The sequence below is a fragment of the Lycorma delicatula genome, chromosome 9 (assembly GCF_047948215.1).
Source record: "Lycorma delicatula isolate Av1 chromosome 9, ASM4794821v1, whole genome shotgun sequence".
Lineage (NCBI taxonomy): Eukaryota > Metazoa > Arthropoda > Insecta > Hemiptera > Fulgoridae > Lycorma > Lycorma delicatula.
In genome coordinates this window covers 124,970,072-124,985,633 of record NC_134463.1, presented here as the reverse complement: position 1 = coordinate 124,985,633, position 15,562 = coordinate 124,970,072, and the positions used below count along the sequence as shown (strand labels likewise).

At 30.5% G+C, this 15,562-nt stretch overlaps 1 protein-coding gene across 2 annotated transcripts in view; it reads right to left on the bottom strand.

Moving 5' to 3' along the window:
• Vps13 (vacuolar protein sorting 13C) overlaps positions 1-15,562 on the bottom strand; it is a 286,208-nt gene that overhangs the window by 93,106 nt on the left and 177,540 nt on the right. For both annotated transcript variants that reach the window (XM_075374575.1, XM_075374576.1), the window contains exons 37-40: positions 15,366-15,482; positions 10,839-11,018; positions 5,832-5,987; positions 2,302-2,463 (exon numbers count right to left, since the gene is read on the bottom strand). In XM_075374575.1, coding sequence (XP_075230690.1) covers positions 2,302-2,463; positions 5,832-5,987; positions 10,839-11,018; positions 15,366-15,482 — 615 coding nt within the window. The remainder of the gene's footprint in view (positions 1-2,301; positions 2,464-5,831; positions 5,988-10,838; positions 11,019-15,365; positions 15,483-15,562) is intronic.

The following is a 15,562-nucleotide window of genomic DNA, read 5'->3' as shown; positions in this document are numbered from 1 at the left end:
TCTGATTTATATTCTGATGTGTGCTGTAGATCTACATTTGATACGCAACAGTTGAACGCTGCCATTTCATGTTAAGCCAGACATGTCAGTGAATCAAGTAATGAGTAATTCAACGTGATGAAATTTTCTTCAGTGTTTTTTTCAGTGTGTTTTCTTCATGAGTTGAGCTCTTGGTACGACTTGCTGTGTTCTTTAATTGTGCTAGTGGTTTTATCATACACATATTATAAAGATTGTTTAAATATTATAAAAGATTGCCAAAAATTTAGTAAAAGATTTTTATGACAAGACAACTTTTGGTATTATTTTATTGAGATCAAAATTTGTTAAGTTTGTGTGTATGTGTATGTTTTACACTGTGTTTTATTGCGTTCCATGGCGAAACAATTTATGAAATATTCTAAGTAATTATGTATTTATAAATTAAAACTTAATTATTTTTTTTAAGTAAGTATTTCTGTAATACTTCAGTTTACTTTCATTTATTAAAACATTTTGAATTTTACAATGAATAAAAATCAGCCTTGAAAAATTCTCCAAATATTTTTATGATGACCATTATGATGACTGCTACTTTTTCTTAACAAATGTTACCGGTTTCAATTCAAACAATAAGAGCAGTATCGCATACCCAAATGTTTGTTCAGCTATGATACCAGTACTTCATGGTGCTGATGTACCGATTCAGATTGTTTCAACTTCTTGGAAACAAATTTCTGATTCCCAGAAGGCTCAGCCGATGAATCCTTAACTGCAATAGATATTAATTACATTGCAGAAGAATCAAATAATGTACCTCACCTCATACACAGCAGCACTGAGTGTTTTAATTTGTGACTTGTATTTGTCGAAATAACAAGCAGAACACCTAGGGGTTCATGTCTTAAAGAATGGAATTTATTAAACAAGGATACTAAAATTCCACTATACAGGGATCGAAATGAAAATTTACTGAAATACTTTAGAAGAGTTGGTTTAGTTTGTTTCTGCCATGATTTTAGGGGGGCTAACGTCTGAACTGGATATTGAATATCAAGTTGTGAACTTGATATTCACGATCGGTGTTTATTTATAGAATCATCAAAAAGAAGCTTAAAGGCAGTGTTGTTGCATAACTCGAAAAAGTTTTCTTCTATACCAGTAGCACATACTGTAGGAATCAAAGACACATATGACAGTATGTCAAAAATTTTAAAAGCTATTAAGTATGATGAACACTCATGGCAAATCATCCCTGACCTGAAAGTGATAGGGCTTCTTCTCGATTTCCAGAGTGGCTTTACAAAATATATGTGTTTCTTGTGTTTGTGGGATAGTTGGACTACTGATAAACACCACACAATTAAAAACTGGCCAAAAAGAAATCAGTTTATCCCACGAAAGGAAAATGTTGTAAATATTTCCCTTGTTGAAGCAGATTGTATTATTTTACCACCTCTACACATAAAACTAGGTCTGATGAAGAATTTTGTAAAAGCATTAGATAAAGATGGAGATGGCTTTGCAATATTTAGTTCAGGTTTTTTCACAAATAAGTGAAGCCAAATTAAAAGAGGAAATATTCATAATGCCAGAAGTACGAAAATTAATCCGTGAAAATATATCTGACAGCAAACTGAATCTAAAGAACTAGCAGCATGGACACTCAAACATGTTGTTACTGGTTTTGTTAGAAACAAAATAGCTGAAAACCATTATCATCTTATAAATGAACTCTTAGTGAACTACAAAAATTTAGACTGCAGAATGTCACTGAAAATTCATTTTTTACATTCTCATTTGAACTTTTTCCCTTTAAACTTGGGTGACATCAACGACAAACGTTCCACGGAGATATACTGCAGATGAAACGTTATCAAGGCAGATGGGATGAATCTATGATGAGAGACTACTGCTGAATGATAAAAAGAGAAGACTTCACTGAACACAAAAGGAAAATAAGAAAAAAGAAATTAAGATAAATGTATATGTCTGCAAAATAAAGGTAGGAATTTTAATTGTAATTATTATTATTATTATTGTATTCTATTATTTAATAAGTCTCTTAATTTTTTAAGGGTCATAACTAAAAATCTGAGGGTGATGAAGAAAAATGATTTCATTTTAAGATTCAGCATAAAAAATACATTCTAATACACCTACTTTTATCTCAGTTCCAAATTTTTTTTTTTGTTGACCTGCGTAATTATGAATGAAACGACTAGCACTAGATAGGGAATCTTGGAGAGCTGCATCAAACCAGTCAAATGACTGAAGACAAAAAAAAAAAAGCGTAATTATGTTAAATTCTATAACACTTACCCTTATAATACTGCACAATGTAATTGTGATAGATCCATCTGCAACAGATACATCAGAAATAATTCCTTGTTTTTCACTGACAGATTCATCAAGAACAACAGGAAAATATCGTTTCTCAGCACGTGTAACAGGGATTTCTATTTCGTTTTCCATATTTTTAATCTGTAATTATAAATAGTTACATTAATAACTCAGACAATACCATAAAATTTACTTATATAAAAAGAATAATAAAAACAATAAAATAAAAATTACAATATATATTCATTTAAATACCTAAGACTGACTAAGAAGAATTTTAAATAAAGAGATGAACCTAACTGTTAGCTATTATTGTGAGAATGTGAACAATAGAACATGAAGTATTTTGTCATGCTACTCTCAGGACTTTTTTTAAGTCATAAAATCAGCCTTGAAAAAAATTATAATAGATATAATGAATCATAAAAACTCATAACAGTAATAATACTGGAAACTAAAACAATCTAACTAATTTTGTTGTAATTAGTTGACATTAAACTAACAGTTAGTAATCATGTTAGTATTATTTCACTTACTCAAATGCAGTACTTACTTTCTAATAGCCAAATCAGTCACCTTTTCACTTAAGAATATCAATTTTTATCTATATACAATTTTTTCTTAGTATATAAAAACTAATCAGGTCAAAAAACCAATGTATCAATTTATTGGTATTTGATTTATTATTCAATCATCATTTCAAATTTTTTTTACTTTCCAGGCAGTTTTCGTTAGAAGATCATCCAGAAACAAATTGAAAGACTTTATTTGGTACATAAAACATTATTTCAATTTTCTATAGTCCCATTTAAATTTAAACACATAATACCAGGTCTATAATTACATAAATCTATCGCTAGTTATGTCAGACATTGATTGAAAGCTTTTTTAACCTTATCAGTCATCATTTCCATAATGAGTTCTGTCTAAAAATTCTTTAGTACAGAAATAGACTATTGTTGGGGTTCAGAACAAGGTTGTTTGGTAAGTGCTTGCCAAATTTTTGATAAATTTTTTTTTGAATTTTTGGAAATGACCAAATTTTTAAACTGTTGCAACCAATTGTTATTATGAAAAAAATAACACGTTGCTTGATAACACGCTACATAATTTGTTTTGTACTGTACAAAGGAGCCGATTAAATGTCATAGTAAACTTGTACCTTTATGTTGTTAAATTTTGCATAAAATCAATGATTAAAATTCTTTTCCAGCTCCAGAAAATATTCTCTGTAAGTTTCTATTCATTCAAAGTTTGCTCAACTTTTTTCAGTTTTGAAGGTATTCCAAAATCATCCATGTAATTGATGGGTGTTTACTTTCAATAGCTTTATGAACAACTCTGTTTCATCACCAAAAAACAAAATGCTAAGAAATTCGTCACTATTTCACTTACTTATAAAGAAATAACTTATATCAAGCCCACCCTCATTTACGTTTAGCTGATGTATCATCTGGAGTAAATTTTTGTATCCAGCATGTTCCTGGTATATTTAATTTGCAAGATACCTTAAAATATGAGAAAAGAGCTACATAATCTATCCATAGTGAATCACCTGTCGTTATAAATTTCATTGTCAATTTCTTGCTTCAGTTCTTGTCACTAATAAGGGTGTTCAGAAAGATCTTTGTTGTGAACATTATGTTTTCCTTCGCTGAACAAATACACCATTTTTTCTCATACTAGATTCATTTATTTCAGGGTCATAAAACTCATAGTATTGTTACCACATATATGTCTAATTTAATATCGACGGGCAAACACGGTAGCAACGATGTGAACTAGTGCACAGTATACATAAGTGCTGATACAAGCATTACTCCCACTGTGCAGTTCTCTCACCATAGCGACGCTGCAGCCCCACTACTCTCAGGCTCCAGTAAAAGAGTGTGCACAAGAGTGAATTTTCAATTCACTGTTGACCACCACCTGGAGAAGACCAAGAAGAAGAAGAAGATGGAAGAAGACAAAAAAAGTTCCCTGGCTGGCTCAATATGGAACCTCCTGGTGGATGCCAACATCCTTGCTGGAGCAGCAGGCCGAGCCGTCAAAGCCATTCGACGACAACAGTCCTTCTCAGGGCTACCATAAGGTTAGTAGGTGCCACGTGCCATCGAAGTCATTCGGAGACAGTATATAATACCTTAACGTTAATATTTCCCATAAACTTTCTATCTGGTAGGATGTTTTGTTTTTATTTATATTTTAAACATTCAAGAAAATGGTAATGTATTCAAATTCATTGAATTTAAATGAACTGAAACTTACTATGTGCATTAATTGGCTGATACTATTGAGCTGATACTACAACATAGAACTAACTAAAAACTGTTAGCATGAGGTTCACTTATGCAAGCATTATGCGCACAAACATTTACTTTAAGGATGGTCCTTGAGTACAACAGAAATAAAGTATTGCTACTGGTACAAAAAAACCCTGAATTTTATACTTCTTTGTATCAAGAACTCCAAGTAAAAATAAAAGTTGTTTACAAAATTCTTTTTATAATATAAACATGTGTTTTTTTTAATGCATATTAGTCTTTATATATAAGGAAGGATTTAACCTATAATCAAAAATTTTATGTGGTAGTCTGTATTAACACGATAATTAAATTTTAGACAAAACTAATTGAGGGTTGTGAATATATGAGGAAGGGTGCTGTATTTTAAAAGAGGTAGGTTATAGGGATAGGTTTTTTCATGCAAGTTATTAAGCTTATCATAAAAATAAAATCAGATATACCAGTAAATAATAATAAAAAAAAACTATATAAACAACTCCTTACTCTGAAAAGTTTTATTATTTTCTTTAAATTTGATGTTTTTCAACCTAATTTAATAGGAAGTAATTAAATCCTAATTTCTAAAAAAGGAAATTTACAATTTAGAATTTTTAGCAGCAATAAATATAAATATAATTATTGTTGGGGGTTTTAAGAACTCCTGTGTAAAAATAAAACTCATTATATTCTGTTTATAAACATATGTTTTTTTTAAATGTCAACCGGTCTTTATTTGGCTTTATATAAAAGGAATGGTTTAACCTATAATCATGAAATTTAATTGTAGTATGTATTATAGGGTTACTTACAACTTTGTTTTAAATTTCATATAAATTACTTCCAGAAAGGTACAATTTGAGTGTGGTAATGATTTGGGCCACAATATGCTATGATATTAGTTTCTGTCTTTCACAGCTAGTGTATAAACATCAGGATAACACTGATAATCAAAGATTTATAATTATCAATCTCTACTATTGCTATGTAAATAAATCTGATCTTCAGGTTGAAAATAATAAAAGTATACATGCCTATTATACAAGTATACAAGTGATATAGTGTAAATATATTGCTCCATTCAATTTTCCTACTAGAGAAAGATTTTTCTGTCTGTAATGACTAATAAAATTCTGAAAATATTCCAAAAGGAATAAAAGGGAAAACTAAAAGATAAACAAATGTAACCAATAAGTCAAAATAAAAATAAATAAATTTACTACTTACCTTAATAATGAGATATTTCTCATTTACAGTCATCGAAGTTGAGCTGGGAAATGTTAAGGCTGATGTAGAAGGATCATCAACAGAATAAAGACTCACTTCAGCGTTTGGTTCAATAAGAACCTCAGTTACATCTTCTTCACTGCTGACACCATATACCTGATAACGATAAAGAAAAATAGAAGAAAGAAATAAACTAAACTGTACTGTTTAGTTTAAATAACTATACCCGTTATCAGTAATATTTACAAAATAGCAGTAAATAATGAAAAAAGCTACTTGTTAATTATCTGCTGATGACTCATTATTATTATTATTATAAGATCAGTTGAATTATTAAGAGCTGTTCTAAACATTTACACTTGTTACTGAATGCTTGCATATCTCTCCAGAACCACAATCTTCAGTATCCTTGTAATATTAAAAACAGATACTTAATTATATCTTATGATTATTTATTTTATATTTCAGACAAATAATCTTTATTAGGTGCATTATTTAAATTAAAATTGAAAAAACAAAGCCGAAAAATTTATGTTCAGTGATTTTTAACAGTAATCAAAAATGTTCAGAGAAAATTCATGTTTCAAATTACATAATGATGAATTATATGTAGTTTAATTAATAAGTCTTTCAATAACAGAACATTTTCCATCTGCCTTAATATAGCTGTTGCTATCTTCTTCCTTAAGAAAGGTTTGGCACTTAATTAACAAAATTATAGATTGATTTCATTAGTGTCCATATTTTCTAAGATATTTGAAAAAATTATGAAAATCAATTTTTAATATTTCTTGAAAAGTCTAACATATTGACAGCCTTTCAGGATGGCTTTAGGAAAAAACTGTCCACTGACACACTTATTTTCCAGTTTTTGGAAAACAATTTAAATTGTATAGATAAAAAAACAAATTCCACTTTAAAACTTTTTTAGATCTCGGTAAAGCAATCAATTTAGTTCCACATTTTTTACTGATGAAAAAACTTAGCAGTTACGATATAAGAGGAGCTGCTTAAAATTGGTTAAAGTTATACCTTACGAACCACATAAACAAGTAACTGAAATTTAATATTTTGATAAAAATTCACATGTAAAATTTAGGAATGGTACAGCAGAAGTATCCTTGGTCCCTTGCTTTTCTAATTGTTTATTAATGATCTGCTTCAAAATCTTGAACTGTTCATCATAACCTATTTCACAGATAATTGTATCTATAACTGAAGATAATTAATTGAAAGGAATTGAAAATTGTATGATAGCAGTTCAAAAAATTATTCAGTGGATCGATTACACCACACTTGCCTTTAAATATGGATAAAACTGCTTAATTGTGTTTTTCAGGTGGATATAACATTCCTGTAAAGCAAAATTTCTGGTTATTTTATTATAAAACTTTGTAATAAAATCTTAACAAAATCAAACCATACTGTTATGCTTGAAGTGTCAAATAAAACGCCAAGCTTGTCATCATTATTAAATATTTATTATACTTATATATATATTCTCATACAAAATATATCACCTCTTAGGGTACCTCAAAAAACCAAATGAGTTTTTAAGATGTAAAAATGAGCTATTTTATTTCAACAGACATCTGATGTACTTGTAATAAATTGGCTGTCAATACAAAAAAACTTTAATCAGTATAAAGGCTTAAAAAAGAAGGTGTTTCTACATCAATTTTCTCCATTCATAACTGAGGTGTATAATTTTTTAATTTTAAACCTATGAGTCACAGAGTTTTATCACAGTCTTTTTGGCCATGGAATTATGGTTAGGAATATATAAAATGGCTAGTATTTTTACTCTTTAGTATTTAAGTTACCTAAACCTAGTAATCTAATTAACAACAGTTATCTGAGGAATACAATGATCTAAAGTAAACATAATCAATTTTTTTTACATCAATTTACTAATTGTTTTTGAGGATGATTAAGAGGTCCAACAATAAAATGAAAATGAAATAGAAAAATTACATGACACTTCTGTCTACATCCATTCAAAGAATTTTATATACCCTTTAAATAATGCAATTTGCCAGTAATTAATTTGAAACAAAAAAAAAAAGAATAATTATGATGAACATAAAAAAAGTAAAATAATAATCACACTTTATAATTTACAAAAGAACGATAATAAATATCTTTGACAGAATGTTGAGATAAATAGTGTAAAAAGTAAAATATGATCACCAAGTGGAAAAGTAAAAAAAATACCACGAAAATGGTTATTTTAAAATCACACACATCTTTGGCTGATATTAATATGATTATGCCATCAAAAACTACTTCTATTATGACACTTAAATAACATGGAAATTGTTTATGTTTATATCAAATAGTACAATTGTAGATAAAGAATACTATACAACAAACTAAACAAATATCACCCTCCCTTTGATATGATTACGACAAAAAAAAAGTTATTGAAAGCACTTAGGCCTAGGAAAATTACAGAAATAAATCTAGTAAACCTCCCTCTATTAATCATGAGACCTTGCCGATGGTGAGGGGGCTTAATTGCTCAGTGATATAGAATAGCTGGACCGAAGGTGCAACTATATTGTAGAGGTATCTGTTAAGAGCCAGACTAAAGAATGATTCTTGAAAGAGGACAACAGCTCTTTCAGTAGTTGTTAGGGCAAAGGTCAGGAGGACTTAAATGGCCATATCAACATCACTCAATCTTCTGAGTATTGCGCACCTGAAAGCAATGCAAACTACAGCTGTTTTTTTCCAAGAAAATGTTGCTCTCTGCATTTTCATGTAAGAAAGATTGAGGCGCCTTCCTTGGTAAAATATTCTGGAGGTAAACTAGTCCCCCGTTAGGATCTCTGGGTGGGGACTACTAAGGCAGGGGTCACCAGAAAATTAAAAAAAACATTCTACGAGTCGGAGTGTGGAATGTTAGAAGTCTAAAAAAGGTTGGTAGGTTAGAAAACTAAAAGAGGGAACTGGATAGGCTAAACGTAGATGTAGTAGGAATTAGCAAGGTTTGGTGGGAAGAAGAAAACGACTTTTGGTCAGGTGATTTTAGAATAATTAACTTTTACAGGAACCCAACAGTAAAGATTGAAGAACATAAGAAAGAAGCCATAATAAAAAAAGTCTGACAAGGATGTTCCCTATCCCTGTTGTTTTTAATCTTTATATAGAACTAGCTGTTAATAATGTTAGGGAAAAATTTAGATCCAGAGTAACAGTGTAAGATGAAAAGATAAAGATGCTACAATTTGCTGATGATATAGTAATTCTAGCAGAGAATAAAAAATATTTAGAAGAAACAATGAAAACTTCATCCATGAAGGACTTCATGGATGAAGTCGCAATAACTACAGCATGAAAATAAACAAGAACAAAACGAAAGTAATAAAATGTAGTAGAAATAATTTAGATGGATCACTGAATATAAGAATAGGAAGAGAAAAGATTATGGAGGTAGATGAATTTTGTTATTTTGGAAGAAGAATAACTAAAGATGGATGAAGCAGGAGCGATATAAAATATCACACAGCACAGGCGAAATGAGCTTTCAATCAAAAATATAATTTGCTTACATCAAAATTAATTTAACATCAGGAAAACTTTTTGAAGGTATGTATTTGGAGTCTAGCTTTATATGTAACTGAAACTTGGACGGTTGGAGTATCGAAGAAGAAAAGATTAAAAACTTTTGATATGTAGTGCTATAGGAGAAGGAATCCTGGAATAGTGTCTTTAATATTGGAGACATGTAGATGGGAAAAATTGTGCAGGGAGATAACGTTTGTAATATGTAAAACAAATTGTTAGGGGTGTCGGATGTAGGGGGTGTGCTGAAATGAAACGACTGGCTCTAGATAGGGAATCTCGGAGCTGCGTCAAACCAGTCAAGTGATTGAAGACAAGAAAAAACTAGTAAACAAGCTAGGTTATCTTAGAGTTTAATACAAGACATGACAACCTTGCTGTACACCTCCACTGCATCAAGATCTGTATATTTAACATTGCAGTATTTGCATGCAATGAAACTATATCGTTTACAGACCACCTTTTTGTACGTGTACAGTTAATTTTTTACATATTACAAAATAATAATTTAACTAAGGATGCCAGAAGAGTAAATGGAATAAATCTGATACTGTTAAAAGAAAACAACATTTTATTATGGTATAAAAACATTGAAAGTGAAAAGATTGAAACGGCAATTGTTTTGGAATTGATTCAGGTATGAGTTATATTTAAATCATAGAAGAAGGTTAACTTGTCTCAGATTTGCTGACAGCTTGGCTCTGTTTGCTACTTTCTTGAAAATCCTGAATCTAATGTTAGGTAAATATAAACTAAGGATCTACTAACTCGATGTAAAACTAGTACGAATATTAAAATAACTAAAACTTAGAAAAATATTATTGAAATGAAATAATGGAAGAATTAGCCATTTTTTAACCATAAATGAATCATGAAATTCATTTTATCAGTGTATCACTACTTTTATAAGGATCTGTAACTGTAAGAAGATAACATCACTGCTTAGAAAAACTCAATTTGGAATACCAGTATTAAGGTCTGACTTATGCACTAATTCTCAATGTGTAAATTTTTACACATTTTTAATTATTTTATCATTGCAGCAACTGTATTTTATAAATAAGTGGAGTTTTTTGTCTAGGAAGGCTTAAAATTTTACAAAAGAGGATGGTTCACATTATCTTCTTCATGCAACCCATAATAGATTATATTTTTTTTAGTCAACTGGCGATATAAGAATGCATATTACATGCTTATAATTTTCACAGTTGTGCATTTCTTGTTTTGGTGATGCTCTTGTAGACACTTACAATAATTTCTAAAATTTTAATAAAATTCAGCAGAATATTTTCTACAATCAAGTATTAACAAAATCAGGACAATACCTGATATGACAATTCAATTATGAAATAACTGAAAATCAATTCTAATATATAAAAAAACATTAAAAGTAAAGTAAAGCAAAGAAATATTATTAAAATGATTACTGACATAACTTACATAAAATGGAATAGATTCAAGTATTAAAACTATTGATACACCGATATCATTTTTAAGAACATAAGGAGCACTGAAAGCTTTAACAGAAGCACTTGGTTTGTATATAGCATCATTGAATGAAGCACCTAGTGATTGAAGAACTTCCATACACGTTTTACTCACTGTCATTTCCATTGTTTCCTGAAAAATTTATTTCATAATAAAATTAAAAAAAACATCAACTTAGGAAAAGAAAATTATTTAAAGTATGGAAAAAACTATAACTAAAAAGAACTGTTGGTACAACTGATTTTGTACTTCGGCACTGTTTGGTACAACCTGAATACTCTATGTTGATAAATTTTCTATTATACAGTAATATATTGTGTAAAATCATTTTTTATTGGTTATGAGACACGTTTCTGATATTTCTCAGAACAGTTTTTTACAAATTAAAAAAAAAAAATATATAAGATCCCCTTTTAGCCTGACAAACTTATTTCAGCTGCTTATTATTACAAGAAAATACAACTTATCAAAATCTCTAAAATGTGGAATTGCTTAATTTCATAAAAGGTAATAATATCTTTCCACCAAACCATTTTTCATGACTAGAGAATATGGTAAATGTAGAAGCAATCTGTAGTGTAATTTATGTAATTATGCTTCTGCAATTGCTGCAGTGTGAGCCAGTGTATGGAGAAAAAGCACTTTTTTTCAGGTTGTTTTGTTTGATTTCATATTCAATAATGTACAAATGCTGAAAAATATTCATTTATCTTATGTGTGTGTAAAAATGTTTTATTCAAAATATTGTCCTTCGCTAGCTATACATTTTTCCCATCTCTCTGACAGTTTATGAATGCCACGCCAAAAACACTGTTGCTCTTTTGAGCCATTTTCGTACATTTTCATATGAAGTGAAGCACTGCTTAGCAAGTGCGTGTCCCATCGATCCAATAAATAGTAGTTGGACAGAGTCAAGTTTGGTCAGTAAGCCGCATGTAAAAGTACTTCCCAACTGAAAGCCTCAATCATTTTCTTGACCGGTTTTGCTGTGTGTGATGGTGCACTATCATGAAGCAAAATCACTTTGTGTTGTCTTTTTTGATATTCTGGTCATTTTTCACGCAATGCTTGATTCAGATCGATCATTTCTTGTCAGTAGCGTTCAGTATTAATGATTTCGCAGCTCATAATAGATCACACCCTTCTGATCCCACCAAAAACAGGGCATTGTCTTCTTTCCATAGTGATTTGGCCTTGAAATTGATGTTGATGGTTTGCCTGGAGTTACCAAAGATCTTTTACACTTAGCATTCTTGAAATATACCCACTTTTCAACACCTGTCAATTCGATGGAGAAATGACTTTCTTTTCTATCTGGCAAGCAGAATTTTGCAAGTGGCTTTTCAGTTTTCTTGCTGTCTTTCATTCAGTTCATGTGTGGAACCCATTTTCCTATCTTCCGGATCTTTCCTATGGATTTTAAATGTATAGAGATGGCTTTTCGTGTTATATTTAATTGATTCGTGAGTTGTTGTGTTTGAGCATCATCCTCATCCAACAATGCTTGTAATTCGCTGTCTTCAAACTTTTTCGATGGTCTTCCATGTTCTTTGTTTCTCACATCAAAATTGCCACTTTTGAATTTTTTAAACCACTCAAAGCACTGTGATTTACCAAGAGCATGCTCACCGTAAGCTTGGATAAGCATTCGATGCAATTCCGCAGCAGTTTTCTTTAAATGGTAACAAATTATAATTTGTAGGTATAAAACTTGACTTCCAAATCAGCTGATTTGGGAAGACGCGTTCACCAGTAGACCAACCCGGTGGGTAGAACAGCAGTACCTATCGGATTTAATTCAAACTATTCTCTAAACACAGTAGTTCGTTAAAAATATGAATTTTAATGTAAGAACACTAAGCTACGATGTAAGTAACTGATATGCGAAAAAGCAACAAAATAAAAAAAAATTCCTAGAATCCGATCGCAGCACCAACTACCGGATTTGACTGATAAACCAAAAATTAAAAAAAAAACTTCTAAAACACGATTGCAGCTCTGTCTACTGGACCCAATTGTGAATCTTAACCACCCCAAGATCAACAACACATAAATAAATTAAAAAAACATTTTCACTTCAATACTGTACCTTACAAATTTGCACAATCTATATTTTTTAATTACAGGGGATTCGAGCCCTTGAACACACACAAAAAATTTCATCAAAATCGATCCAGCCGTTTAGGAGGAGTTCAGTGACATACACACGCACATAAGAAATATATGTATAAAGATATATATATATATATATATATATATATATATACATACACCCACACACATACTAGCATTCCCATAATGGCTTTGCCCACGCTATGATGGTTACTTACTTTTCCTGTCATGGAAAATTTTTTTTTATTTCTTCTGTTTTTAGTCAAGTAACCAGAGGCAGTTGCAGCCAATCATGTTGCATATATAATAACAGTGGCAGTGGCTGTGTTGGTTGAGCTACCCTTTAAAAAACTGAAATTAAAAATAACTCAGAAAAGGTTTTTACATATTTATTTGCAAGCTCAAATCTAGTGTATATCTCATTTAACTTCCTTCATCCCTTTGAAGGTTGAATTTAAAAAAAAAATTAGATATTGGTATTTTGATATTCACATGAAGATCACAGATATCAAAAATCAAGCTGATATCTTCATTTGTTACTGAGAAATTGTAAATTTCATTGTTACTCCATTTTAACTCTTTAAACTCGAATTTCAAAAAATCCTTTTTTATTGTACGCTTACACCATAAGAAGAAAGTGTATACAAATTTTCATCTGTTTATCTTCAGTAGTTTTTGCAGGGTGTTCATCATGAATCAGTCATGATGTGTTGTTTTACACACATACATGCACATGCGCACACACACGTGTGTGTGTTCCCAGAAATTAAGTTCTGTTTCTAAATATTGCTACTTCAACACTATAAAACACAATTCTATGTATCTGTTCTGTAACAACTGAAGTTAGGAAAGGACTGACAACATCCTTATTCATTTATCTAATCTATACATTTATTAATGTGTGATAATATTGTTTAAGAAACTCGAGACACCCCACTGCATATAAAATTTGGTCTGTGTTCTGTTTCTTAAAGACAAGGAACATTTAACCGGGGCTGAAATTCACCAACAAATTTGCAATGTTTATGGAGTAAATGTAATGAGTAACTCCATGTTATATAGAGATAAGCGGGATTGTTTAATGAAGGATGCGATAACGTTCACAATGATGAACGGAGTGGGTGTTCTTCTGTGATTACCAAGTTGGTGAGTGCAACTGACGTCAAGATTAAAGACAGAGGTTCACAATCGCATCAATTTCCATAAATTTCATGTTTGCTTCAACACAAAATTGCGTCTGATAAATTGAATAATCAGAAATTGTTATGTCTCCTCATGACTTTTGGCTGGAAACAGTTAAATTAACGTAATACAGCTTGTACCAAGAGGCTATCACCTGTTATTGTGTAAGCTTTCTTGCTGAATGAAAGTTCCACAACACCAAATCGAGGTCAAACAAGTTCCCACCAAGCAGCTCGCATCACAGGTGGCATCATTCTATGTAGAAAGGATAAAACTTCTGGTGCCCAGCTAAATTAATACCTCAACAATGGAGTAATTATGTAGAAAAATAAAGTAAGATTTGTTCTTCCAAGAGAAAATTTTTTTTACATGATATGTATTTGATCTTTTTTAACAGCCCTTCCAAACTATTACTTTGTGGGTAACTTCTTGTAAATTTAACATGACTATATTCAAATTTTAATATCCAAAACAACAAAAGCTAGTTAAAAAAATAAACCTTTGTAAATATTCAATAAATAAGATGTCAGCACAGAACTTTGCACATCCAAAGGAGGAAGGAGTAGTCTAACTGAACGGTTTATAGCTCAGATAGATATTTCTATTTGCTAAACAATTCTGAGAATAAGTAACGGTTTTCTTTAAAAAAGACTAAGCCTACTAGCAGAAGGTTTATTAGTGTGTGGAAGAAAAATAATCTGTTACAACATACACTTGAGCTGGTCAATAAGTAACATGGTATTCAGGTAAAGATGAATTGACCTCCAGCGGGATTGTTATCAGAATAGCAGGCTCCTATTATTATCTAAGGTCCTCTATCGGGTTTCTTTTTCTTGTTTCACAATTCTTCTACAGACACAAATTTCTTTTTCTCTCTCTATCTGTTCTTTCCCTTATTAGTGATTCCTTCTTCTACAAGGTTCAGTAAGTTTTGACAAGATTTATACAAAGGATGCGGATCCTGTAGATTTATTTTACCCTTACCTGAACATAAGGCCTATATAATATAGGTTAACAGGTCTACAGTTCTTATTAAATAAAGCTGGATTTTCTGATATATAATTATATAAATAAAAAATAACCCTTAAGTCTATTGTAAATTAAGTTTTAATTGAAAATTAAAATATATGAAGTTCATTATTAACAAAAGTAATAAGCAAAAATGATCTGTCTCAATTAACATACCTCAGAAGAGATTACTATGACTGATAGTGGATGTTTTGTAGTAAGTAATTTTGCAGTTTGATTAGCAGAATCTGAATCAATAGGACCATCTCTAGCATCGATTTCATGTTTCTCAAACTGCAAACAAATTTATATAAAATATGAAAATACACTGTTTAAATTTAACGGTTTTCCCTACTTATAATAACTGGATATTA